The following is a 26,409-nucleotide window of genomic DNA, read 5'->3' on the forward strand; positions in this document are numbered from 1 at the left end:
TGCCCAGTCCCCGCCCCTAGACACACACGCACACGCACACACACACTCACACCTGTCCCGGGCGCCCGTTTGCTCGGAGCAAATATTGACTCAGAGGAGGCGGAGCGCCCCCACCCCCTCTCCGCCCCCGCCTGGGCTCCGGGGCCGGAGCTCTTCGGAGGCCTTGGCCGCGGGGGTGGAGGGGGGGTGTCGGGGACCTGGGCGCCTCTGGAACAACACCAGATGTCACTTTTCCACCCACCTGCCTGGGGGGTGGGGGGGGAGGAGCAGAGGACAGAGGCTGCCGGGAGGAGGTTAGGGGGGGAGAGAGAGGTGGGTCTCCTAGGGAAGGTGGGACATCACTTGGGCTGGGGATTCAGATTCACGATGGGGGTCGCTTAGTAGGGCCTGTGGCCCGCTGTCTAGCTGTGACCTCCACCACGTCCCAGCGTCTAGCCCTTAGCCCTCCACGACGTGCCCCGGTTTTCCTCCCTGCTCAACCTCTTAGCACAGTCCCGGGAGCCCGACAGATGCTGAGAAAAGGCTGGTGATGGAGGGACCGAGCCTCGGAGCAGGCGCAACGGGGAAAGGGGAGGGGTGGTCACCTCGCCCTGCAGCCACCTGCTGCGCCGATTAGGCCCGGCGCTCAGTTCCCGTCCGCCGGGCTGCGCTGGGGCAAAGGCCGCTTAGGCCCCGCCCGAAGCGCCCTCCACTGGCCGAACCAGGTCGGCGCCCGGAGTGAGCGGCAGGAGCCCAGGCCCCGCGGCCGCGTGGAGGGGAGAGACGCACCCTCCCAGCACCCAAGTCTGCAACGAGTCGCTGCAGTTCGCCTCGGCCGCTCCCACCATCTGTCCCTCCCAGAGCGCGCCCAAGAATTCCTCCTGCGTCGGGGAAACAAAGTCAAGGCAGATGCAGAAGGCCGGATGCTTTACTGGCGGGGCGGCGGGGAGGGGGCCCTTGGGGCGGCAAGTCGGAGGGGTCGGGCTCTGGCGTCCTCAAAGAGTCGCAGGGGGCGGCACCGCCGGGCGGGGCACCTCTGCTTGCTGCAGCCCGAGGGGCGCCGCCGGCAGCAAGTCGGGAGTCTCAACCCTGGAAGACAGAAAGCCCCAGAGGGAGGTCGGGGGCAGGCCCGGGGCCAAGCCTGCCCGCCCCGCCGCCCCTCGCGCCCCTCCGGCGCGGGGGGCGCCCCCACCTGGAAACGCTGAGCGGCGGCAGGGCGATGACGCGCGGCCGCGAGGTGAGCACCACCTCCCCGCGGCTCGCCTCCACCAGGATGTTCTGGATCATGTTCTCCAGCAGCGCCTCCTGCAGGTTGGCGAACGCCGGGAGCCTGCGGCGGCGGGAGGGGGCGGTGGTGGGTGGCCGCGTTCTCCGCGGGCCTCTGGCGTGCTGTGCACCGCGCGCCCTGTGCTCTGCGGGGGTTCCCAGGTCGCTCCCTGCCCTCCCAACCCTAGAAGGCATCCTTGTTCCAATTTTACAGACGCTCGTATGTGGCTGAAGGGGACCAAGTTGCCGAGCCGTCAGCTGCTGGAACAAGCGGTGGGATCCGAACCCGCGCAAGTGTAGGCCCATCTCGGGGCCGGGTGTGGGGAGAGGCATCAGGCTGAGACGAAGGGGGTGGTGGGGCCTAAGGAATCCCCACACGGGCAGGGAGGGCCCGGGAGCAGCCCCAGGGAAAGGCCCTCCAAGAAGCGGGGGTGCTGACTACCCTCTGGAAGTGGTGTGCTAGTGAATGCTCGGAGCCGGGTCTTGGAGGGAAACACTACAGCTCGGATCGCCTCCTGCGAACACTCCTCGTGAAGGCCTTAAGCCACCAGTGGGGACGTCGGTGAACGCTGAGCTGGGAAGGGCCTTGCCTAGGTGCGCCCCAGCACACCCCTGCCTCCCGGGATCCTTCCGCAGGCTGCTCACCGGCTGATGGTCTCCTTCTCATCCTGCTCCTGCTCCTCCTTCACTATGACCTTCAGCTGCTGCTGCCACTGCCATTTCAGCGACTCCTGGGACGCGGACTGCAGCATGGGCTCAATCCCCATCCAGGGCACCTTCTCTTCCTTCCCTTCCAGCTCCTCCTCCTCCAGCTCCCCCTTGCCTGTCTCCTCCTCTTCCATCTCCTCCTCTTCCTCCTCTTCCTCCTCCAGCTCCTCCTCTTCCTCTTCCTCTTCCTCTTCCTCTTCGCTCTTCTCCTCCTCCTCCTCCCCCACTTTCTTTCCGGGCCTCAGTTTGTCCTCCTCTGACTCCTTGCCTTTGCTGGCCTCCCAGCTGCTAGAGGATGGAGACAGGACTGGTGCTAAGTGCAGGGTGTTGTTCTGGGCCACGAACCTGGCTGACTGCTCATTCCAGAACTGGGAGAAATAAGGCATCTTCTCCACCAGGCTTTGGTCCACGGCCTCATGGAAGATCTTGTCTTCTAGCAGACCCCTGCATGGCAGGGAGGAGGAAGAGGAGGTCCCTGCTGGGAGGCCTTGCAAGGGGTCCTTGGGCCCCCCCTTTGGGACTCTGGCTTCAGTGTTCTCCAAGGGGCAGTTCCTGCCCACTCTGTCTACAAATGGGTGCTTGGACTAACGAGCCCTTAGTCAGCTGCCCTGCCCACCCCTTCTTTAGAGGCATCTCTGGGCCCCATGGGTCCTTAGAGGTAGAACCAAGAGGTCAGAGTTACACAGATAAGCAACAGGAGGCCTGGGGAGACAGTGAACTGGCTCAGACCTTATCTACTAGCCCTGGACAGGACAGACCTCAGGATCCCTCTAGCCAGCTCCATCAGAGCTGCCCCATCCTGCAGGGCCTGGGGCCACCAGTGAAAGGATCTTGTAAGGAAGTTCTGTTTTTCAGGGCTGGGATTTCAGGGACCATGGGTGGACACAGAGTTGGCTGAATGAGCTGACAAGATGAGGGGGATGGTGAGGGTCCAGGGGGTCACCTGATGATGGTGGTGAGACAGTCAATCAGGAGCTGCTTTTCCTGCTTGGAGACGGCGGCCCACTTGTCTGGGGATTCTTCCTCAGAAGCCTCCAACTCCTCCCTGGGGCACTTTCTCTTTGGCAGCTCCCTGGAGCAGGCCATGACATTCTGAGTGGCCTGAGTGAGCCACCATGTGGCGGGTTAGGAGATGGGGGTGGGTGGGTTCATGAGCAATGGTGGTGGCCATGAAGTCCTAAGAACATAGATGAGCTTGGGACAGCACCCTCACCCCCCACCTTGGCCCAAATGTAGTGCTACTGCATTTGGGGACCCAAGCCCAAGCCTCAGAGTTGGCAACAGGACCTGGAGAGGCTCCAAGTTGGAAAAGGAAGGAAGGAGGTGGGGCAGGAGGCCTAGCTGGGGTCCCCAGGGGGCAGAGACCCCTCCCTTCCTGAGAGTTCACCGGTGCAAGAAGTGGCGGGGAAAGTCAGAGAAGTTTGCTAGGAAGTAGTCAGTGGCATGAGCACGGGCCGTGAGGCCCAAGTACAGCATGTCTGGCGAGGGCAACTGGGGACAGAACCAGTTTATCTTCTTTCGGATCTTAAGGTTCCAGCTGGCAGGCCGGTTGAGAGGCTGCTGATTCCTGATGGGCGGCAGCGTCTTTGGAAAGGAGGAGAGGTGGATGACAGGGGTTTGGGGACATCACTCCCTCACCAATGGGTCCCTAGCCCCAACCAGGCCTTTTGGGCCGAATGCAAGTGTGACCCCACCCCACTTCCATCCCTCCCTTCCAGAAGGCTGGGCCAGCAGTTGGAGGTATCTCTGGAAGCAAGCAAGGACCTTTCAATTTATCCCAAGGAGATGGGGCTTATAAGCTCACCTCGTACTTCCTCATAGGTGCACAGGCTCTACAGTATCCCGCTTCCTGTAGAAGCAAGGAGACCCATGCTTGGGTTACGAGAAGCCTAGAGGGACTCCCCTCTTCCTACCTTTCCTGTCCACCCATGGGCGGCTGGAAGCCCATGCCGGGACCTGCTGCCCTCTTGCTCTCACCCAACTCCCAGCCACACCCCCTTCCAGGACCTTCCTTAGGGAAGTGCTGCCTGCAGACTGCAAGGCAAATCAGATCACTCAAAGGAAAAGGAAAGGAGATTCCACCAAATATATGCAGGCTGTACCAAGGGTGCTTGTCCTTGTGCCTCGGAGCTTTGCAGCTTGGTGTGATAAGGAAATGCTCTCCTTCATTAAGATTTAATTCAAAAATCCCTTCTCCCACACCCTGCAGACATGATTTGCATTCATAGTTGGGCCACAGCTTCAGAGGGAAGCAGTGCCTCCTCCCTGGGGGTTGAGTGTGGTGAGTGCAGAGGTGATCAAGGTGCAAGAAGACCAGCATAGGGAGGCTGGGAAATGAGAAGGGACAGAAGAGGCTGTTTTGTCTTATGTTTATTCTCTGTCTTCCCTACAAATACTAGTAGTTGTTTAGTGCATTTACTGGATGCCAGGCACTGTTGCAGGCTCTTTGCATGCTTTAACTCATCCAATCCTCACCACAATTCTGTGAAGCAGACATTATTTTACTTGCATTCAAAATATTTTTGAACTTTCATTTTTAGTCCTCTTCATATGGGCAATTTCAAATGTACAAGAAAGTAGAGAGAATGTTCAGAGTCCTCCATTACCCACCACATTACCCACCCATCAGCAGCTCATGGCCAATCTTGTCTCATTTGTGTCCCACTTCTGGGTTCTCTCTCTCTTTTTAAGATTTATTTATGTATTTGAGAGAGTGTGTGCATACACTCGTGTGAGCAGGGAGGGGAGGGGCAGAGGGAGAAGGAGAGAGTGAGTCTCAAGCAGACTTCCTGCTGAGGATGGAGTTAAACCTCGATCCCATAACCCTGAGATCATGACCTGAGCCGAAATCAAGAGTTGGACGCTTCACTGACTGCACCACCAGGTGCCCCTGGATTATCCTGAAGTCAGTCCCAGATGTCATATTCCCCCTATTTTACAGTTGAGGGACTGAGATGTTAAGTAACTTGACCAAGATCCCAGAATTAGAAATTATCAAAGCCAAGAATCAAAACTGGATAACTGGTCTCCAGAGCCTGGCCCTGAAACCCCTGACCTACACCATCTTCCATCAGAAGGTGAGCTGTTGGGAGGCCTGGGTGGCTCAGTGATTGAGCGTCTGCCTTCGGCTCAGGGCGTGATCCTGGGGTCCTGGGATCGAGTCCCGCATCAGGCTTCCCACAGGGAGCCTGCTTCTCCCTCTGCCTGTGTCTCTGCCTCTCTCTGTGTGTCTCTTGTGAATAAATAAATAAATAATTTTTTTTTTTAAAAAAAGAAAGTGAGCTGTCTTGTCTCCCCTGGGTCCCCAGTGCCTGGCACTCAGCAGGCACCCGTCACTGGCTACATGAGGCAGGGAATGGCCAGCCAGTCCTCTATCCAGAAGAGAGTCTCTTGGGGAGATGCTATGCTTGGTCTAATGAAAGCAAGCTAATGTGGGACAGGGCTGGCTGGTTTTACATGTAGGACCACCTCACATCACCACCTCTGTGCATCTTGGTAAGGCCAGTCAGAAAGATCTGTGGTGTTCAAGGCCCACTCTGGCCTCCTCACCTTCACTTTCCTATCTGTGATGGTAAACTCCACTTCCTGCCGCATTTCCTCATCCTTCCACTCCTGTAGTTCCTTATGGTACTGGTTCAGGAGGTCCTGCCGATACACCTGTAGCCCAGGACAAGGAGAAGGTCAAGGTCTGGAGGACTTGTGTCCTGTGGAACCCCCTCGCCCTCCCCATTCCTCCAGGGGCTGGCCTCTGTCTTTCTATGGAGGTCTGCAGATCTCATAGCCCACACACATCCCAGGAGTGGGAGCTATGCTCCATCCCAGCTTTTCTCTGGTGCTGGTCCCACCTTGCACACCAGGTCCATGCTGTAGAAGCTGGCATGCACTGAGGCCTTCAGGGTCACCACGAATGGAATTGTCTCTTCAGGAGCCACCTTCCCTGTCACGGGACTCACAGACACCTGTTTGTTTGGGGGAAGAGGTCTCTGGAGCTTCACAGGGATGGGATGGAGTAGAGTGAAATGGGATGGGATAGGATAGGATATAGTGGGGTAAGATGGCGTGGGATTCAGTGCGATGGAGAGGGGTCAAGATGGGATGGAATGGGGTGGGATGGAGTGGCCTGAGATGGGGTAAGATGGATTTTGAGCCCTGCTAGAGGTTCTAATTCTGTGGGAATAGGGCTCTCTCACCTCCCCAAACTCTAGAGGCTTCAGCTGCCACTCAAAGACAATTGTCTCATTCTTGGAGATGTTGTTAAGGAACAGCAGGCGGCTACACTTGCTCTGCACAGGAATGTTTCCCAGGGAGATATGAGACTGGGACAGGAAGACATTCTGTTGGTGGAGACAACACAACAGCCACTTTGGGAGGTGAAGACATCATAACCATAGCAACCACTACCAGTCACTGAGTGCTTTCAGCAGGCCAGGTACCATGGTAGACAGTTCAGTCATTTGATCCTCACCATGGCCCTGGGGTATACATATATAATAATTGTCCCTACTTTACAGATGAGCTGCTAAGGTTTAGAGAGCATAAATTTTTTTCCAAAAGTCTCTTACAGGCATAGCGGGAATAACCCAAGACAGTCTCACTCTAAAGCCTATGCTTTTGACCATTAAAATAGGCTTGGGAGGGCTGAGCAATCAGAATTTGCTTAGGGGGACGCCTGGGTGGCTCAGCGGTTGAGCCTTTGACTCAGGGGGTGTTCCCAGGGTCCGGGATCGTAAGAGTCCCATATTGGGCTCTTACGGAGAGCCTGCTTCCCCCTCTGCCTGTGTCTCTGCCTCTTTCTCCGTCTCTCATGAATAAATAAATAAGATCTTTTAAAAATTTTTGCTTGGGGAAGACAGAACTCAAGCCAACATAATTTGAATCCCTGATGGATGGTTGTAAACTTAATGGGGGGAGGGGGTGAGCTGTTGGCATCTTTACTGGGAACAGAAGAGCAGGGGGTCTGGAAACACCACATGGAAGGGGCACTTTCTCTCTGCAGGGACCCTGAGTGTCTCCAGGGCTGAGACCTTGTCTGGCTCTTCTTCGTGTCCTCCGCAGTGCTGAGCATGCAGCTAGAGTCCAAAAACAGTAGGAGTGGAAGGGTGAACAGGCAGATATATAGGTATATAGTGACTGGGTGGCTGTATGGAAGGATGGATGGAGAAGTGGATGAATGGATGAATAGATGGATGGATGGATGGATGGATGGATGGATAGGTAGATGGGCATGTGGGCCAATGGGAGGAGTTGGATGGATGGATGGATGGATGGATGGATGGATGGATGAATAGGTCAGATGTCCCAACAGTGGGCTGTGTTTGAACTAAAGATGGTGCTGTTGACTCTAGATATCTTACAGCAAAATCCATCTAGGTACAGGGAGGGGCTGTTCTGTATGAAGAGAATACCTTACAGCCAAAAATGGGAGAGCTTCCTTCTACCCCTTCCAATATCTCCATCCCAATGCCCAGAGTGACTTGAGCAGGAACACCTATGGGCACTAGGTGGCAGAGTAAGCCTCTCATGGAGCCGATGCGGCCTCCTAGCTCCCAATGAGGGCTGGTTCCAGGCTTCACCTCTGCATCCCTCCCCTGCCTCCTCCATCACATTTCTTTCCCAGCTTCCTCATCCCTCTGCAGTAGCCCTCCAGGGGTCTAAGGCTCCTCCTAGGTCCCAGGCCTTCCTACCTCCCTTCCCTCTCCTACCTGTCCAGGAACCATCAGCCTAGGATGTATGGAGTTGTCATCCCAAGAGGAGATGTTGTGGAATGGGGCTGTGTCCCCCATGACATGGGGGTCATAGCCCACTCCCTGGAAGCGGATGATGGCTGAGTTCCATCCCAGGATGTGTATGGGCACATCCACCTGGGAAGTTAGGAGGGCGGGGAAGGGACTAGTCAGAGCAAAGCTTGCTGAGGAGGCCAACACCAACCTCCATCCTTAATCAGCCTGGGCTGCTGCTCACCGTGTAGGTCTTGGCCTCAATAGGTGAGAAGATCCACAAGACCTGAGCAGTTGTGCCTGGCTGGATCTTCCCGTTGGGGTTGAGGCAGCAGAAGATGGGGTGATCGAAATTTTTTTCCTGAACCTGCGACAGGATGTTGGTCTGGATCTCATAAGTCACGGGCACCGAGCCACCATTATACAGCTCATAAATCTGTAGGGGGGCAGGAATAATGAAGTCTTCATACCAGCCCAGGGCTGCAATGCACAGAGCCTGGGGTTCTGTGTCCACTGCAGGAGGGCAGGCTGATCATGATGTCACTCTTACAGCCTAGGGCTCCCTGACGACCTCTGATTTCCCTTATCACTTGATCACCCAAGAAGTATGTAACTATGTTTTCAGCCTGTGACATTTTAAGATAATCTGTAATCCTTATTTACTCTTAATTCACCTTTGTCAAGGTATAAGGGGGCACTATCGCTCACGTCTGTAGTATTGGGATTTACAGAAGTGTCCATGCATGCACCCTCCAGACCCTTTAGCATCTTCTAGGCTCTTGTTCTAATCACCAGGGAGGCTGCCACTTTCCACATCTGCCCTCAGAGGCAGTGCTGCTTAAAGGCAGATGAGGGAGGGGAAGGAAGTTATGGGGCCCCCCAAGACTAACTCCAAAGTGTGGGAATCCTAGAATGTCCTGGAAGAAACCAGGGATCTTCTGGGCCAATCCTTCATTTTAAGATGAAAAAAATGGAAGCCAGAGAGAGCCAACAGTTCGTCTGGGTCTAGGTCTTGCCCCCTCATCATTCCCAGCACCCACTCCTGAATATGCTGATATTTCTCTAGCCTGGGTCATCCTCTGAGCTCCAGACCTGGTATCCAACTTCCGCTTGACAAGCCCTCCTGCCCCCTCACCGGCCACTGATTGTCTTATAGGCATCTCAAATTTGGTAAAAACCAAACTCTTCACTAGAAAGCCTATTTCTACCCCCAGGGTAACTCTTTTCAGTAAATGCTCAAACTAGGAATTCAATACATCTCAATCCCTCCCTTTCTCCCACTTTCCCAATCTAGCCCCAGCAAGTCCCAATGATTCTGCCTCCAAAATGTAAATTAAATCTGTTCACTTCTACTTCCGCTGCCCTCTGGTGGATCCAGGCCACAATCTGTCGTCATCTCATGAATCAAAGAGGAAGCTTGGCCACAGTTGTGGAGATTGGCTGGAGGCACAATTAGGTCTCCTGGCTCCAGACCCATTTTCCATTGTCTGTGTTCAGGGCCACAGGGGAGTGGTCTAGTCTCTCAAGGGGAAGCTTTCCAGGGGACACTGAGTCTTTGCCTTCCTTTTCAAGGACCTGGGCTCCTGCAGCCTTGGGTGGGGCTTCAAGGAAACCAGTAGGGTAGAAGCTGTTGTAGGGAAGGAAACAGAGGTTGGGGCCAGGGGGTCCCATCCTTTCAGGGCCAGAAAGCCCATTCCTCTGACTGCTGGCTGGATGACCAGAGACCTCCGCTCAGAAATACAAGGACTTTTCAGTCCTTAGAAATGTCACAGCTACGGCATGTTTGGGAAAATATTTTGTCCCCCTGTGGGAGATTTCCAGTGTACATTTTCAGAGCCAATGAACCCAATTCACTCTACTTAATAAAGAAAATTCTATAGCTTTGCAAGGGTTCATAGTCTGGTTTTCCATACTGCAGAAAAATGTCCTTCCTGGAGCAGTGATTTTTCAAACTGGGGCTGAGACCTATCCGTGAACAGGTCATGAAGCCAATTTAGCAGGTCACGTCTAGCATGTAAGAAATGGGACAGAATAACTTAAAAACAGAAAATATCAGAACACTTTGCATGTAGTAGTGCACATACTGATTTATGAGCTTTGTTTTAGTTGTATGTGCATGTATGTACTTACTGGGTTATTACCCAAAATATATCAGGGTGATTCATGGTCAAAGACATTCAAAGAATCCTATGCCAGAGGAGAGAAGCCCCTGCTTTTGCACCAGAACAAGGCCTGGGAAAGGGCTCAGTACCAGGCCTCAGGAAGTGGAAGCCTCTCACCTTGGATCTCTCCTAGTTGTCCAAACTCAGGGTCCCACCCGTTGCCCCACCTCTAAGAGCGAGGACTTCCGGAGGGCAGGGTCTTTGTCACCTGGGAAAGGGCTAATGGGGGATACTCAGAATTCAGTGCTTAGACTTCTCGGTAACCAGGACAGTGGGGCCCACTGACCTGCCTTGGGGGCAGTGTGTCTCCGATGGGTACAGGGATGAACTGGTGGCTAGTGGAGGTGAAGTGCACGTACTTTTGCTCCAACCTCACTGTCACACCTATGAAATTTAGCTGGAAATAGAAAGCCCATGAGTTAACCATCCTTCCCTGGAAGGAAATAAAGCACTCAGCAGAAAGATCTCAACCCTAGCTTCCTGGGGTGGGAGGTGGGGGGTGCACGGTTCCCTGCTCCTCTCTTGGGTGCCCAGGACAGGATGAGGTCTGGGATCTCACCAGGATCTCCCGGCCATAGGACACCTTGAAGAGCACTGGGAGGCGATCGGTGCCAATAAACAGGTGGCTGGAAGGGAGGGGACAAATCTGGTCTGAGTTCCTGAGCCCCGGTACAAGCAAGAGAGGCTTTGAGGCCACTAGCTGCTGGGAGCAAGTGGAAACCCCCTGAGTTGGGACAGGGCAAGAGGGTTCTCCCTCCAAGTGGGTGGGCAGCATCGTCCATTGGTGGTGGGCGCTTAGGGTACCCTGGGGTCACAGAGTGCAAGGCCAAGCTCCTCCAGGCGACCAGGGGAAGGGACAGGGTGCAATGGTGGGGTGGGGGGGATTCTCCAGGACCGGAAGTGTAGGGCAGGCAGCGGAGGGAGCACCTGTATTTGAGTTCCACCACCTGCTCCTGCCCAGGACTCAGGCTCCCAGCCTTGGGGCTGATGGAGAAGATGCAGTTGTCCTGCACACGCATTTGGTGCAGCTCCGTGCGGTCAAACTCTGCTTGCTCCGCCCACAGCTCCAGGTCAATCTGCTGGTCACTTGGAAAGAGGAAGGCCCTGGAAGAGGAGTGCAAAGGCGGAGTGAAGTCTCCTGGACCAAAGAGGCAGGAGCGCTGGGCCGCAGGTTGGGTGCGTGGAGGCTGCTCCTACTCCCTCCCCGATTGGGTAAGCGGCCCCATCCGTGGCTGAGCAAATGCAGCTCTAGTGGGTTCTCACTTTATAACAGCCCCCAAACCCGGGAAGAGCAGCAGGTCCCTGCTGATGATGCAGGAAAGTAGAGACTGGGGCTTCTATTGTGGGTAACAGGGGCTGAAGAGGACTACCTGGGTATGTGAGTGACTTTGACCTAGCTAGCCACTAATCCTGGGGCGGAGGGGGCAGGTTGTGTGACTAAGCTCTTAGGAAGGGCCAGGTGAAGCCGTTAAAAATGCCAGCAGCACCAACCACCAACCAGGAGCCCCCGAGAGGAAGGGTGCCCAGGCCAGTGTGGGCCCAGGGCAGAGAACCTGTGCCCCAGCAGAGCTGGCACTCTTGCACCTGCAGAAAGTCTGGGCATAGACTTAGTGCTCCCCAAAATGCCTCATGTTGTAGGAAACTGCCCTCCAGCTGGTTGACAAAACAAGCAGCCAGGGGGTCCCCAGGTTACAACCTGAAAAGGAGGACCCCCTTCCCTTGTAGAGACAGGGCACAGAACTGGCCTCAACCTGGGCAGAAGGCGCGAACGGGGAGCAGGCCACATGGGAAATGCTCAACAAAGAGTGGAGGAAATGCAAATCGAGACTCCCCCGAATCAGTCTTAAATATTTTCCTATCAGAAGCTTGATAAACAGTTCCACTCGATGCTGCTAAGTTTAGTAAGAGCAGACACCTTCAAACAGGGAGGCAGGGAAGGCACTGCTGCCACCTTTTGTTATAGGGATTTTGACAGCATCTACTAGAAAACTGCCCATGCCCTTTGACTCACAATTTCTCTCCTAGGGAACTAATCTCCAGGAATAAATGCATGTGTGCATGTGCACACACACACACACACACGGGTGTTTATTACAGCTTTCTTTGTAGTGGCAAAAAATCACTGGGAACAACTAATGTCATCCAGGACAGGATTAGTTTAATAATTTAAGAGCCATTCATATTATGGAATATTATGCAAGTATTAAAAAGAGAGTTAAGGGGCCACCTTTGGCTCAGGTCATGATCTCGGGGTCCCGTGATGGAGCCCCAAGTCCAGCTCACTGCTCAGCAGGAAGCTTGCTTCTCCCTCTGCCTCTCCCCCTGTTTGTGTTCTCTTTCTCTCAAATGAATAGATAAAACATCTTTTTAAAAAAAGAGTGAAAAAAAAATAAAAATAAAAAAAGAGTGAAGAGGAACGCCTGGGTGGCTCAGTGGTTGGGCATCTGCCTTCAGCTCAGGGCATGATCCTGGGCTTGGGATCAAGTCCCTCATCGAGCTCCCCGCCTGGAGCCTGCTTCTCCCTCTTCCTGTGTCTCTGCCTCTCTCTCTCTCTCTCTCTGTCTCTCTCATGAATAAATAAAATCTTTAAAAAAAAGAGTGAAGAGTTTTGTGCATTGATCTGTATTGATCTGAAAGGAATGTTATTGGCATAATGACGAGTGAAAATGTTACTGATCTAATGCTGAGCAGAAGGCTGTAAGTACAGCATCGTGCTGTTACTGTAAAAAAAATTTAAGGGTAACTCGAATTCATGCATGTGTGCTGTACGTGTGCTCAGGGCTGTGATGGTGCGTGTGTGCTGTACGTGTGCTCAGGGCTGTGATGGTGCGTGTGTGCTGTACGTGTGCTCAGGGCTGTGTTGGTGCGTGTGTGCTGTATGTGTGCTCAGGGCTGTGATGGTGCGTGTGTGCTGTACGTGTGCTCAGGGCTGTGATGGTGCGTGTGTGCTGTACGTGTGCTCAGGGCTGTGTTGGTGCGTGTGTGCTGTACGTGTGCTCAGGGCTGTGATGGTGCGTGTGTGCTGTACGTGTGCTCAGGGCTGTGATGGTGCGTGTGTGCTGTACGTGTGCTCAGGGCTGTGTTGGTGCGTGTGTGCTGTACGTGTGCTCAGGGCTGTGATGGTGCGTGTGTGCTGTACGTGTGCTCAGGGCTGTGTTGGTGCGTGTGTGCTGTATGTGTGCTCAGGGCTGTGATGGTGCGTGTGTGCTGTACGTGTGCTCAGGGCTGTGTTGGTGCGTGTGTGCTGTACGTGTGCTCAGGGCTGTGTTGGTGCGTGTGTGCTGTACGTGTGCTGAGGGCAGAAGCCCCCTCCAAACCCTGGTGACCCCAGCAGAGTGGACACGGGTTGGGAGCTGGGGAGTTTCTTGCTTTTCTTCCATCACCTTTGTGTCTTTTGACAGGTGAATAAACTGCTTTTGTCATTTTATCCAGGGGATACCGATCAGTGACTAAACTGGAGATCTTGGGCCGCCCGGGTGGCTCAGTGGTTTAGTGGTGCCTAGGCCGTGATCCTGGAGACCCAGGATCGGGTCCTGCATCGGGCTCCCTGCATGGAACCTGCTTCTCCCTCTGCCTGTGTCTCTGCCTCTCTCTCTCTCTCTCTCTCTCTCTCTGTCTCTCATGAATAAATAAATAAAATCTTTTTTAAAAATAAATAAACTGGAGATCTTGCTACTTTGGGGTTATCTGGATAGTTTTGACACCTCTGTTTCCCACCCAGTCCCCCTCCAAATAATCCCAGCCCCTTGTCCCTGCCAGTTCTGTAGTGTGGGCCCCTGCCCCTGCTCCCTTGCCTCAAGCTGCTAGTCCATTTCTCTCCCTGCACCCTGCACCTTGCACCCTGACCCAAGACCAGAGCAATAGGTCTTGAAGGCAGATCATGTCTCTGTCCCTTGTCCCCACATATATCACCATCAATGCCAAGAAATCCAAACTCTTGGGAGAAGGATGCCAAGGTCCCGATGCCCTGGCCCTTGTCTGCCTCCCAAGTCACATTCGGCGCCCCTTTCTCCTTCTCTGTCAGCGCTCCAGCCAGGCTGAGCCCTTTTATCTTACCTGTGCACCTACCAGGCCCTCTGTCTAGAAGATTCTTTGCAGCCTCTCTGCCCCTTTTCCCTAAACTGTGGGTCTAGCTCAGTTGTAGCTTTCTTCTACACACATCACTCTGGACCAAAAAGCTGGCCTACCCCAGACTCCTGGGGCACCCAGAGGGCCAGGCTTGGACCAGTCAGCATCTCGATTTTGAGGCCAGGAGCCTGGGCCTAGGAAGCCCCCAGTAAACATCTAGCCAAGACCTAACGAGTGCACGAGGAAGCAGGAGATGTTAACCAGGAAGCAGGAGATGTTAACCAGCGTATGTGATGTCTGTAAGGCCCTCTGCCTCCCTGCATCAGAGGAGGAGACCTGGACGGGGGGAGGGCTCTACGGCTCCTATTTCCTCAGATGCTCCCCCTCCTACCTGGGGGTTGTCACTCTGTCCCGGCCTGCTGCTGCCTTCAGGCCAAGTCCACACTCCCCATTTCTTACTGGTCTTGGCAGGAATAAAACCTTCAGTCTGTTCTTTATGAGCTCAGCAGAGACCGGCTAGATTTTTCAAAAATAGTCTTCTAAGAAATTGAAAGGAAACACAACAACACAAATAGCCGAGGAGAGTTAAGCCTTCCAAGGAAGGTTCGCTGTGCTTGGACTCCAGGAAGAAGCACGGACTGCCTTCCTGAATGAATCTCAAATGATCTCCTGATGGATGGGCTCAGCTCAGCGGGCACCTTGCCTGGGTTTCCTCCCGCCTCGGTTTCCAGCAACCTGGACTCTCTCCACACGGAGTGTGAGCTGGCTTGCTCCTACACAAACACACTTGCATGCATAATCCACCAAAATACCCTGCTCCATGCCCGGACAGACTAACGCCGCTTTTCCTGTAGCGCCTGGCTTCTGGCCACTCCAACAGCCCCAGTGAATGGCGATCTGGAGCTCAGGCGGGCCCGGGCCTCCCCCACCAGGCCAGCAGCCCTGCCTGCCAAGCTTCCTCAAGTCATCAGGGCCAGGAGCCCTCAGCCACTCATAGTCCTGGCTCTTCTCAGACAGGAGCCACATAAAGAGCCAGCCTCCTCAGGGGCAGGAATAATCCAGAGAGTGAGGGCGGCCACTGCACCCCCAATGATGCAGCCTCCACCCCATCCCTGCCCCTACCACACCCCAGGACTGCTCAGGCTGGAAGTTTTCCTGAGATCACAGAAGCAACCTCCATCACACCCCCCTATGCCTACTTTCCCAGGCCAGGCCTCTGGTTCTTTCCCCACCAAGCCTGACCCAGCTGGGTACATTCCTTTCTCACCTCCGTTTAGGCACGAAAAATTAGAAGTCATCAAAGGGAAATTTAGTAGGAAGTCAAGACACGTGGCAGAGGCAGGGAGGAAGAGCAAGGAAAAGCCCTGGCCTGGAAACAGGATGTTTACTGGGCACGAGTTCGGGCCCAGATGGGAGGAAAGCCAAGCACAGGAAGGGCCACGCTTGGCAGGCTCAGGGCTCCAGGCCCAGGCCCCCGTGACTGGAGAGGCACAGCCTCAGGCTTCCTGCAGCCCACGTGGCTTTGCTGAGCCGCGTCACCCTCCCCGACACTGGCTCCATGGCAGCCCGTCCCTGTCCTTCCCCACCAGAGGTCTTAACTCGCCCCCATGCAGGCCTGGCCTCCTGGGCCAAAGCTGTGGCGGGGGTGCCCCGGTGCCCAGCACAGTGCCTGCCTGGTACACAGCAGCAGTCTGAAGACTTCTTGAGGACTACCTGGTACAGATCTGGCTTTGAACCTGGCTCTGGCCGCTGATGGCTGAGCGGTCTTAGCCGAGTCCTCAGCCTTCGTCTGCAAAAGAGTCAGCGGAGGGGGCTTCCTTCCCCCAGGGTTGGTGTGAAGCTCGGAGGAGAAAAGGCTTGCACATCAGTGCCAGGCTGCAGCAGGTGTCCAAAGGGTACTTCTCACTCATTGAGCTCTTAGGAGGACCGTGCTGGTCTCCTGTCAGTCCCCTCCCTCTTGAGCCTATGCACATCTCCAGAGGCGACAGGTTTGGAGTGCGGATGGGTGACCCCCATCTCACCCTGGCCTCCCCACCCCATCAATGAGACTTCTCAGAGCCACCAGGCCTCCGGCGCCTGTCTCCCGGGCCCCCCAGCAGCCCCCTCCAAGCCTGCCATACCAGTCCAGGGGCACCACTCCACTGTTCTTTAGGGCCAGGAGCACTACCGAGGGGGAGGCCTCTATTGGTGCTGCCCCAAAATTGAAGTCGAGCTTCAGAGGGGTGAAGACTTGGGGGATCTGGCTTGTGCTGTGTGGAGCAGAGAAACAGACTCAAAGTCAGATGGGGACAGTATGGGGCACTCCCAGGGGGTGCTGGCTGGGCAATCATCTTCTAGCAGGTGGGACTTGGGGGGCAGGGGGGAGCAAGCCCGTCAGACCTTGAGCCAATCCCTGACTTCTCCAGGCCCCTCCAGGGATGGGCGAGACTTTGCAGGGGAGATGGGTGCTGGAGGTGTGGGCAGAAAGCTCCGAGAACATCCCCAGATAGGCCCTGCCCCTTCCCTGGGCCTGCCTCACCTGTGCCGGGTGGGCACCCTGTAGGTGAGCTCCTGGGGGGTGGGGTCACGCTCCAAGTAACTGTTGAGCCTGTCCAGGGAGAAGAGGTGCCACAGGTGCTTCCGGGTGATGCCCTCGATGCTGCCCATGGAGCAGACATCCAGGATGGAGAGTAAGGGATACACGGCCATCAGGAAAACGTGGCACAGCTCCTGCCTGTCCCCAGCCTTGTTATCTAGGGGAGAAGGGTGTGGAGGAGAGGAGTGGCCTCACCTCCCAGCTGCCCTGGGGCAGAGTATGCAAGCCTAAGGTGTGGGACCCCTGGCGACCTGCCCAGGACCCTGGTCAGGAGCAGCAGACGTCTCCCAGGCTCTGGGACGTTCCTGACAACAGCCAAGCCTTGTCTGGTACTTCCTATGTGTCAGGCATCGTCTGAAGTGCTCCACATGCATCGCTGTGTTAAATGCACCCCGTTACTTGCTTGCAAACTGACCCTCACTAACAGCTTTGTCGAGATAAAATTCATATACCATAAAATTAATCCCTTTAACACATACAATTCAGAGATTTCATATTTTCAGAGCTGTGCAACCAGCACTATCCAATTTAGAGCATTTTGTCATCCCTAAAAGGAAGCCTGGGACCAAGCAGCTGTCGCTCCCCATTCCCCCCTCCCCAGTCCCCTCCCAGCAACCTCTGATCTACTTTCTGTCCCTATAGATTTGCCTGCTCTAGACATTTCACATTAACAGACTCACACGATATGTGGCTTTTGGCCACTGGCTTCCTTCACCTGGCCTAATGTTTTCGAGGTTCATCCTTGAAGTTCACATGTTTTGGTGCTTCATTCTTTTTTTTTTTTTTTTTAGTCTGGGCATCATTATTATTATCACCATTTTACAGATGTGGAAACTGAGGCAGACGGAGATTTAAACAACTTGCCAAGATTACTACAGCTAATATATGCTGGGATCAGGAGCCAATCCCAGGCAGTCTGGCCCGAGTCTACAGTGTCAGCCACTCTTCCGTGCCGCCCTGGACTCCTCCCAGCAGCCCTGGGGGTAGACTGATAACAGCCGCATTTTACGGAGGAGGAGACTGAGGCCCAAGGCAGCTGGGGGATTTGTCTTAAGGTTCCCACAGGAAACAGGTGCTTCTCTGAACCCTCCATGCCAAGTCCTGCACAGCTCAGGGGCACGCAGGCACACACACACACACACACACACATAGGCACTGGCAGGCAGCTGTGGTTGGTACGGGGCACACACACCAGCCACCCAAGGACGCACCCTCGCACGCTAACACTCACCCTGCTAGCCCTGTCTGGACCCTCAGTCCTGCTCACGCGCTCCTCCCGCCTTCCTCCCTGGCCCCGACTCTGCCACATGGTCCAGGTACCTCTGTGGGAGAGGAGGGAGTAGCTGATCGTCCAGGAGTACTGGGACCGCTGGTTGGGAGAGGCAGTCAAGCAGATGGTGTCCCGGGACCGGGGTGGCATGCTGCCCTCTGTGCGGTCCAGCTGCAAGGCTGCTCAGAGATGACCCAGCGAGGTCGAGGGTAGAGGAGGCCCTTAGTGCAGGTCAGAGAGCCCCGGCCTCTCCTCTTGCTCCTTTCCCGATACCCTCCCTTGGGCCAGAGGAGCACTGGCTAGAGAGCAGGCCCAGAGCCAGGAACAGGGAGCAGAGTCCCTCTTCCTAGAGCAGACGGAGGAAATCATTTCTTGCGTCACCAGCACCCGCTAAGCACTCTGCTCCGCCTAGCAGCCCTGTGAGGTGGGTGCCAGCAACAGCCCCATTTTAAAGATGAGGAAGCTGAGGCTCAGAGTCACCCACCCAGGGCCACACATCTGCAGAGGTGGAAGCACCAAGTTTTCAGCCCCGCTCCACCTGCCCTCAAACTGTGGTCTGGTTAGTGGTTGTGTTTGAGCCATTGACCCCCACGGCCTGCCTCCCTGGGCCCAGTCCCCGCCCAGGCCCAAGTACCAGGGGGGCTGCTGCCCATGACCTTGGGGCTGCACTGCTCCAGGTAGAGGCGATAGTAAAGGGTACAGTTGCCATCGTTCAGAAGCACCAGCAGCCTGGACTGAGTGCTGTTCACCAGCACGTTCCCGAAATCCAGCTCCTTCTCCTTCGCCTGAGGGCCAGAGTCAGCCAGCCGCAGCCTGGCTTTCCCACCCCGGGCCTCAGAGAATCTCCAGGGCAGGGCAGGGCCAGCAGGCTCCCATCCCGCGCCCTCTTGGAGCCGGGCACCCTGGAGCCTTCCTCCCACCTGCGCCCTGGCCCCCAGCTCCCCAGCCCGCCTGCCGGGGTTCTCCTACTCACGGAGAGGCTGCTGGTGATGCCGACGCCCACCAGCCGGAGCATGTAGTGGGTGGTGGCGGGGGGCTTGGTGTTCGGGGGCAGACCGGCTTTCCAGACCCACATCCCCACTCGGAACAGGTACTTGGTCTCCTCCAGAGGGCTGAAGGTCCACGTCAGCGTCTGCGGTCACAGAGATCACCGCTGCATGGGGCTCTCCAGATCCCCTGCCCGGACTCCTGGCCATCGGAGGTCCCACTGCAGGGTATCAAGCTATGGTACCCCTTTCTGAGCGGTTACCCTATGCCAGGCATCGTGTGTTATCTCCCTCAGCCCCTCTGTCCTTTATCCCCACGAGGTCAGTGGTATTATTTTAGTGCCTCATTTTCTGATGAGATACTGGAGGCAGAGAAGTGGGGTAACTTGCCCAAAGTCACACGGCTGGTGAGGGGGCTTGGTGGGAGCTGGAGTGTGAACTCTTGAAGCTGACTCCAGAGCCATTCAAACAGTGGTCTCTTGCCTCACTGACTACTACCTGGGTTCTTCCAGACACCACGTGTTGGTGGTTCTTGGCCCAAGTCTGGCCACCCCCAACTAACTCATAAAGCCCTCGACCAGGGAATGGGGCTCTGCTAGTTTGGGACCCAGCTGGTGTCCCCCTTCCAGACTGCTGCTGAGGCCTCAAGGACTCCTCTTCCTCACACCTTAATGATATCCACCATTTGGCCCCAAATCCAGCTGCTCTCAACCACCTTCAGAGGATCTCGTGGCTTTGACGACCACGGATGGAGATAGGACTTTGCCCCCTTGAAACTGGTTCAAGCGTCAGCTCTGCACCTCCTCATTTATCATCTTAGTGAAATGGCTTTTCCTTCTCTAAGTTTCCATTCTTTGTAAAATGGGGGTTAGGACAGTGGTAACAGTCACCTCCACTTCTAAGTCAGGGGAAGGGATCACAGATTAACTGGGAAGGTGCACACTGTAAGTCCGGCCCTTGATAGGCATGAGTGAGAGATGCCCTGGGATCTCCTTGCGCACAGCCCACCCAAGCTCACGTAGACTTCCCCGAGTCCGTGCCTTGGCTGGGGGCCAGGGAGCAAACGGAGGGGAGCACGGGCCCCCAACAGTGGGGCAGGACTCACAAGGCTGTCGCTGGGCTGGATAAGCCCCCGAGCAGGCTGGACAGCCAGCATCTTCCGGTGCTGCTGGGAAATCCTCCATTCAAACTCCAGGGGCAGACGCAAGGGGTTGTGGAAGGTGAAGAGGCTGGTGGAGGAGCAGCCCACCCAGGTCGGCTTGAAGAACACACTCTTACAGGTGTCCAGCTTCAGCTGCAGAGGCTCCTCCCGGCTCTGCATGATTACCTCCTAGGGCCGGAGGAGGGAGGGCAGTGCCCTGACGTCACCCTGCTGCCCTGGCTCCCCTACATGTCCAAGAAGCCACGAGTGGGCAGCTCTTCCCCCTTGCAGAGGGCAGCAAAAGGCCCTCCTCCAGCCCAGGCACCAGCAGCTTCTGTCCCGGCAGAGGAGGTAGTGGCCGATCCAGGAGACAGTTCTTGAAAAGAACTCAGGGACTGAGAGAGGATGTACAGACCATTTCATGGGCCAGACATGGGCCCACCACCCTGGCCCAGCCCCATACGCCCCTCTGCAACCTGTAGATGGGAGCCTACTATTGCCCCCACTCATTCCTTTGGGACCTCTGCACCCCTTTTCTTGTCCCAGACACCTTGAGGTGGATATACTGGGCCCTGAGGGTGGGAGAGCTGTTCACAGATGTGGCCAAGGGGTCTTCTCCCTGCTATGGCACTTCCTGGGGGAGAAGCAGTCCCCTGACTATTTTAGGGGATCTTCAGAAGCTAACCTCAGAATCTGGCTTTGAAAAGGAAAGCCCTGAACTACAGCCCACTCCTCAGGACCCAGTCCCCTGGCTCTGCCTTTTACCTTGAGATACTGGGGGCAAAAATTAAACTGCAAGTAGAAAATGTGCTGCTTCCAGGAGTTGCCCTTGGGGTAGGTACAGACGAAGATGATCTGGTGGGCCTTGGGGGCCACAAGGCCCGAGCTGGGCCGCAGGGAGATGTCCGAGCTGCTTTGGGGGGCCAAGTTGAAGGTCAACATCATGGAGCCTTTGTTGATCAAGAGCAGGCTGCGGTAGGAGGGTTCATTGGAGGACACTGCTGGAAAGAGCTGCGGTGTGAGATAAAACAGACCAACCTCAGATCTATGCACTTCCCCCTCCAACACTCCGCTGATGTACACACAAGCACCACATCCCTCAATATTCCCGGGACGCCGAGGGGATCAGGGACGTCTATGTGGCCTTGGGTGGGCCTGCCTCCAACAAGGAGCTCCAAGGTACTGCCACACATCCCAGTCACTACCCTGGGAGCAGGGAAAGGAGGAACACAGCTTGGCACAAAAAAATGCTTCTGTCTTCCAGAGACCTCTAGATGGGGAGACAGAGTAGGAAGTGGGCCCAGGAAACGGAGGTTTCTGTGACCCCTCCTCAAAGTTATGAAGGTCTTTCATTTTAGGGTGCCCTTAAATCATCCTTTGGAGAATTCACTTTAAGATCTTGCTCCAGAAGCTCCGGGATAAGCAGCCCCTTCTAGATGATTCTCATACAGATGGCTGAGGGGAACCCCACTTTGAGAAAGGGAAAGCCCCAGGAATCCCAGCTTCCAAACATTCCTTAAGCATGTAGGGTATGGCCAGCTGCCGACTAAGAGCTGGGCAGGCCATACAACATGAGGCCCAAAATTGCTGACCAGGGTGCCCTTTCCAGGGTCACATGTGTGAGACAGTGGGGAGCAACACAGGTCCAGAGTCAACTGGACAGCAGCAAAGACCACAAACTGTGGGATGAACTGGCCAAGGTTAAGGGACAGGGGTCAGTGAGGGCAACCCCATGCAGTCAGGGAGAGATTTGAGCTGAATCTCAGGGGTGAAGTCAGTTGGGGATTGGAGAGCAGAAGTGCAATTGGTGGTGGAAGGGGGAACAGGATCACCCCCAGCACAGTGCCCCAAAGTGGCACCTTTCCAGCAACAGGAGGCATAAAGGCAGTGGAGACAAAGGATGGGAAGGATGACAAAGGTAAGGGAGGCTGGGAAGAGTCATCAAAGGAGAAGCCAGGACCAGACCTTGGCTATGTGGCTCCAGGGTTTATGCTTTTAGGCCTTCTGTCATCTGGCCGCTGCTCAGGTAGACAGGGCCCTTAAGGGCTCTTCAGAGAGGCCTGGGGGCGGGGTGGGGGCGCCTGGGTGGCTCAGTGCTTAAGTGTCTGCCTCTGGCTCAGGGTGTGATCCCAGGGTCCCGGAATAAAATCTTTTTAAAAAATATTTTATTAAAATATTAACAGACACAGAGAGAGGCAGAGACACAGGCAGAGGGAGAAGCAGGCTCCCTGTGGGGAGCCCGATGTAGGACTTGATCCCAGGACCCCGGGATCACAACCTGAGCTGAAGGCAGACGCTCAACCACTGAGCCACCCACACATCCAAATAAATAAAATCTTAAAAAGAGAGAGAGAGAGAGAGGCCTGGGAATCATGACAGGGCACCAGCTCTGTGACCCCTACTGGCCTGGGCAATCTCCAAGGGCAGGGGCTCAAGGTGGGTGGCCATATCCCTAGCGGGTGCTCAGTAAACCAGGCACAGACAAATGAAGGAGCTAGAGAATTTTAAACCTCAGTGTGAGAGGCCCAGGGACTATGTCAGAGGGAGCTGGGAGGGGCCAGTGGTCCAAGCCCCAGTCTGGCCCATGAGAGAGTCCTACATGCCCAGAGCCTGTAGGCTGGCGGTGGGGACGTTGGGATGGCCCAGGAGGGTACTGGGATGTATCTGAGGCCATCGGAGTGCAGAGAGGGATCTTCAGAGCCAGGCAGTCGCCAAGCTCCCCTGTCCCACCTCCCACTGCGACTGGGGCCACGCTCACCTTGGGGGCATCCAGGGAATACTGAGGGATGTGGTGCTCCAAGAAGGCACCATAGCTATGGCCTCGTGCGCGGAGGGTCAGGCACCAGGATGGGCACACGGTGCAGTCCTCCTCGATGTTGTTGTAGCTCCGCAGGACCTGCAAGGAGGCCGGACGCAAGCTGAGAGGCCCGAGTCTGAGCCTGCGGGGCCCCCCAGCCTGCCCCCCTGCACTACAAGAGCCTCGTGTGGGCACAGAGAGAGGAGGCGGCTCCCTGGGAGGACGGCGCAGAGAGCAGCCGTCCTGACAGCTCTGACTGGCGCGCCAGGCCCGGTCTCGGCGGATCCGCCCTGTAATAACCACAACAAAATTGTAAAACCTGTAAAACCACAACAAAATTGTAAAACCTGTAAAACCACAACAGGGGAGGCAAGAACAGCACCGATCCTGCAGGAATGTGCCTAGAGAAGCTTCGCTGGCCAACAGAACCAGAACGCGAGCCGCAAACGCAAGCCGCAGACGTCATTTCACGTGTTCTGTTGGCCCCACTGTTTCCCAAAGTGAAACACGGGAAATTAATTTCAGTGATATGTTCGATTTACCCCCATAGATGCCGAATCTGATCATTTCAACATATAATCAATATATACGTGATGCGTAAGATACTTCACATCCTTTTTGCACGAAGTCTTTGAAGGCCGGTGGGTCTCTTACAACCCATCACAGTTCGGGCTAGCCGCGTTTCAGGGGTTCAGTGGCCGCACGTGGCCGGTGGCTGCCCTATCAGACGGCGCAGGGCTAGAGCCAGTGGCCTAAATATTGGGAGGGCTCGGCCCTGGCAAAGCCTCCACATTCCCCCACCCTGCCAAGATGTTAGATCGGAGGCAATTAAAGTCTCAGCTTTGGAAAGCCTTGAAAGTTCAGATATGACCCAATTTTTTAGATGAAAAGACCAAGGTTCAGACATTAAGGCACTTGCCCAGGGTCATCTAGCTGGTAAGGGATGCTAATCTTCTCAGCCCCAGCATCCTGACCCCTGGGAAAGAACATCCATGTAGGCAGAGCCCACAGGGAAGGGAAAAAAGCAGGATCAGAGATGAGGGAGCGACCAGCATCTATGACCATGAGGCTGGGTTGGGCACAGCCTGTGCTCCGAGCCTCTGGCCAAGGGAAGCTGTGCTTGGAGCCCCTACCCCACCCCACAACTAATGATCTAGACCCCTGACTTGGTCTCCCAGGCTCTGCTTCCTGCCCACGGCTCGTTTGGACGGACTACTTCCTACTTCAAGAACTAGAGAGAAGCCAGGAACCCCAGAGAGTGACTCCTTATGTGCTGAATTTTCCTAAAGGGCTTGACCCCAACTGAGTTCTCCGGAGTGGGAGGCCACATATAAATGAGGCGTAGTCAGATGGGCCAGGAAGCCCCTTAGCAAGGCAGCCTTTGAGCTTGGGAGAAGACAAACCAGTAAAGACCATTCTGTGGCCACGGAGGAGCTTGGCACGGAGGGGATGGATCCCAGAGCACCCCCACCCTACTCCTTCAACCCCGCCCTGCCATTCAAGCTTCAGGACAGAGAGGCAGCCCCACCCCTGGTCTCTTCGGCGTGGGCATACCTTATAGACAGCGAAGGCCTCGAGCTCCACAGCATACAGACAGTTGGGGTAAGGTGGATGGAAGTGGAGGCGCATGGCCATAGACTTGAGTGGTGGCACGTCGCAGGTGTCTGGGGTCACCCAGAAGGGGCAGTCAGACCTGTGCGTCCAGACCACCGTGATCTTGCCCTTGGTGTGGTTCATCAAGTACAGGGGGACAGGGTTGGGGTTTTTGGGCCCGGGGCAGGCACCAAAATCCACCTCCGTGGGTTCTATGCTGACAGGTGGGGGGAAGATGGCTAGGTCGCTGGTACCATCGAAGAAATACTCAGTCATGGGGGGAATGAGAGGACACTGCAGGGTTGACATGTCCTCCAGGTCCTGTATGGGGAGAGACAGGTGAGCAAGGGCCCAACTACCATTCCTCCTGCCACTGCCCCTCATTTGCATGCCTCTTTCTAGAAAAAACTATTAGGGCTCCACACAGGTCATCCCCAACTACTAAAGGTACCCACAGGGCTCTGAGGGCACAGGACTTGCCAAGAATTTCTAGAGGAAAGGGCATGACCCTGGGGAGGGTAGCCTGTTTGTGTGTGTGCATGTGGGGTGTCAAAGGGCCTGTCAAACCTCAGTGGAAATCATGAGCGCCCCATCCTTATCCTGCTGCAGCTTCTTCTCCCTCAGCATGATGCCCAGGATGTCAGGAGGATAGAACGTCAGGCCCCGTGCCCGGTGTGTGCGGTACCAAGTGAGGTGCTGAGGTCTCAGGATGGCTGGCTTGGTGTTGTCCGAGTGGCAGGTCCCAATCAGGTCCAGGAACAGGGGGTCCTGTGACATTTGTCTGTATAAGACTAGCTTTCAGCCCCCACTTGCCACCTTGGCCAGGTGCCAGCTGGTCAGGACACAATTTGTATGACCTTGCTCACAGCCCTGCGTTGGATCCTCACTTCAAGGCTCTCTACCCTTGCACATGCTGCAGGGGTGAGTCCAGTCCCTCCCCCCCACCTCCCATTAGCAGCGGTGGCGGAAAAGCCCTGGACCCAGCAGGAATCAGGACAAGAGTGGCACACCTGCTTGGTTTGGAGGGAGCCGAGCCTTCCTGCGCCCCTGGCCGGGGCTCTGGCTCCAAAAGCCAGACAGAGGCCCAGGCAGAGATGATCCAAGCAGAAGTTCCAGAATACAGGAGAGTGATCACCGAGCCCTGTCTTCCTTCATGACTGGGCCTCAGGCTGGGCTCCTCCAACTCCCAGGGAAACCCCGTCCCCGCCTCTTCCCCCACGGCTCACCTGGTGGTGGACGAGACAGGCCACCCGGCGAGAGTAGATGATGGGGTGAGTGGGCTGGAAGGTACAGTGCAGAGTCACGCGGGCCTTGCCCACCAGGGTCCCAAAGGTAGGCCTGATGCTGAAGACACTCTCTTGGCAGTCCATGGCAAACTGGAAGTAGGCTGTGCAGTCCGACCTGCCCTCAATCCACAGGGCCTGCTCCGAGGTCTGCCCGAGGTTAACCCAGCCAAAGTTGACGCAGTGGTGCTGCAGGTACACCTCAGGACCTGGGTGGAGGGGACGGGGCTCTGTGAGCAGGGCCGCATGACCCACTCGCACTGGTCGGGTTGGGGGGCCTATCAGCCTCTCGGAGGATGTCTCAGGACATCAGGACCCTGATGGAGAGTGGTGCTTCCTGGAGACCGAAAGCTGTGCTGGAAAGGCCCAGAGCCCCAGTAACCTGAGCCCACCTCGCTTACCCAGGGGCCAGGGCAGGAACTTTGGTTCCAGGGCCCAAATCTGATTCCCCGCTGAGCCCACCAGGGGGCAGCAGACGCCCAGGCTGAAGGGAAGGAGGCCCCAGGCCCTTCTAAGGAGCCCAAGAGCCCTTCCCAGCCCGAAACGTGGGATTGCTCCTGTCCCGGAACAGCAGCAGCGCAGCGCCCTGGGGCTGCCAGTACCTCTACAGAAGCCAACGACTTTGAGCAGGGTTTGGGAGGCACAGCCAGAGGGCATGATGGACAAGTAGTCAATAGCTCTGATGTCCAAGGTCTCTGGGTGGAAGAACACGGACACGGACTTCTTCTCTCCCGGGGGCACGTTGCCATGGGTCGTGGGGCAAGAGAAGGCATGATCTTCGGCCAGCATATCCGGGGCCACTTCGATCCTGAAGGGAGCACTCACCTGTGGGGCCAGGTGAGGGCAGGAAGGGTCAGGTCAGGT

The 26,409-nt window shown here is 55.8% G+C and overlaps 1 protein-coding gene across 1 annotated transcript in view; it reads right to left on the bottom strand.

Annotated features, from left to right (window-relative positions):
- Positions 1–217: 217 nt before the first annotated feature.
- The window catches only part of CFAP65 (cilia and flagella associated protein 65), a 34,009-nt gene continuing 7,817 nt past the window's right edge, over positions 218–26,409 (bottom strand). Inside the window, 26 exon segments of the mRNA XM_041737501.1 lie at positions 218–1,068; positions 1,172–1,309; positions 1,891–2,397; positions 2,897–3,025; positions 3,341–3,537; positions 3,758–3,802; positions 5,503–5,610; positions 5,799–5,912; positions 6,144–6,287; positions 7,656–7,814; positions 7,915–8,106; positions 10,119–10,229; positions 10,392–10,458; positions 10,760–10,936; positions 16,021–16,149; positions 16,419–16,632; positions 17,796–17,924; positions 18,380–18,530; positions 18,719–18,877; positions 19,837–20,061; positions 20,638–20,883; positions 22,631–22,768; positions 24,224–24,583; positions 24,830–25,030; positions 25,489–25,754; positions 26,148–26,370. Of these exon segments, the coding sequence (XP_041593435.1) occupies positions 975–1,068; positions 1,172–1,309; positions 1,891–2,397; positions 2,897–3,025; positions 3,341–3,537; positions 3,758–3,802; positions 5,503–5,610; positions 5,799–5,912; positions 6,144–6,287; positions 7,656–7,814; positions 7,915–8,106; positions 10,119–10,229; positions 10,392–10,458; positions 10,760–10,936; positions 16,021–16,149; positions 16,419–16,632; positions 17,796–17,924; positions 18,380–18,530; positions 18,719–18,877; positions 19,837–20,061; positions 20,638–20,883; positions 22,631–22,768; positions 24,224–24,583; positions 24,830–25,030; positions 25,489–25,754; positions 26,148–26,370 (4,623 nt within the window). The 3' untranslated portion in view covers positions 218–974.

This window comes from Vulpes lagopus, chromosome 22 (genome assembly GCF_018345385.1).
Source record: "Vulpes lagopus strain Blue_001 chromosome 22, ASM1834538v1, whole genome shotgun sequence".
Classification (NCBI taxonomy): domain Eukaryota; kingdom Metazoa; phylum Chordata; class Mammalia; order Carnivora; family Canidae; genus Vulpes; species Vulpes lagopus.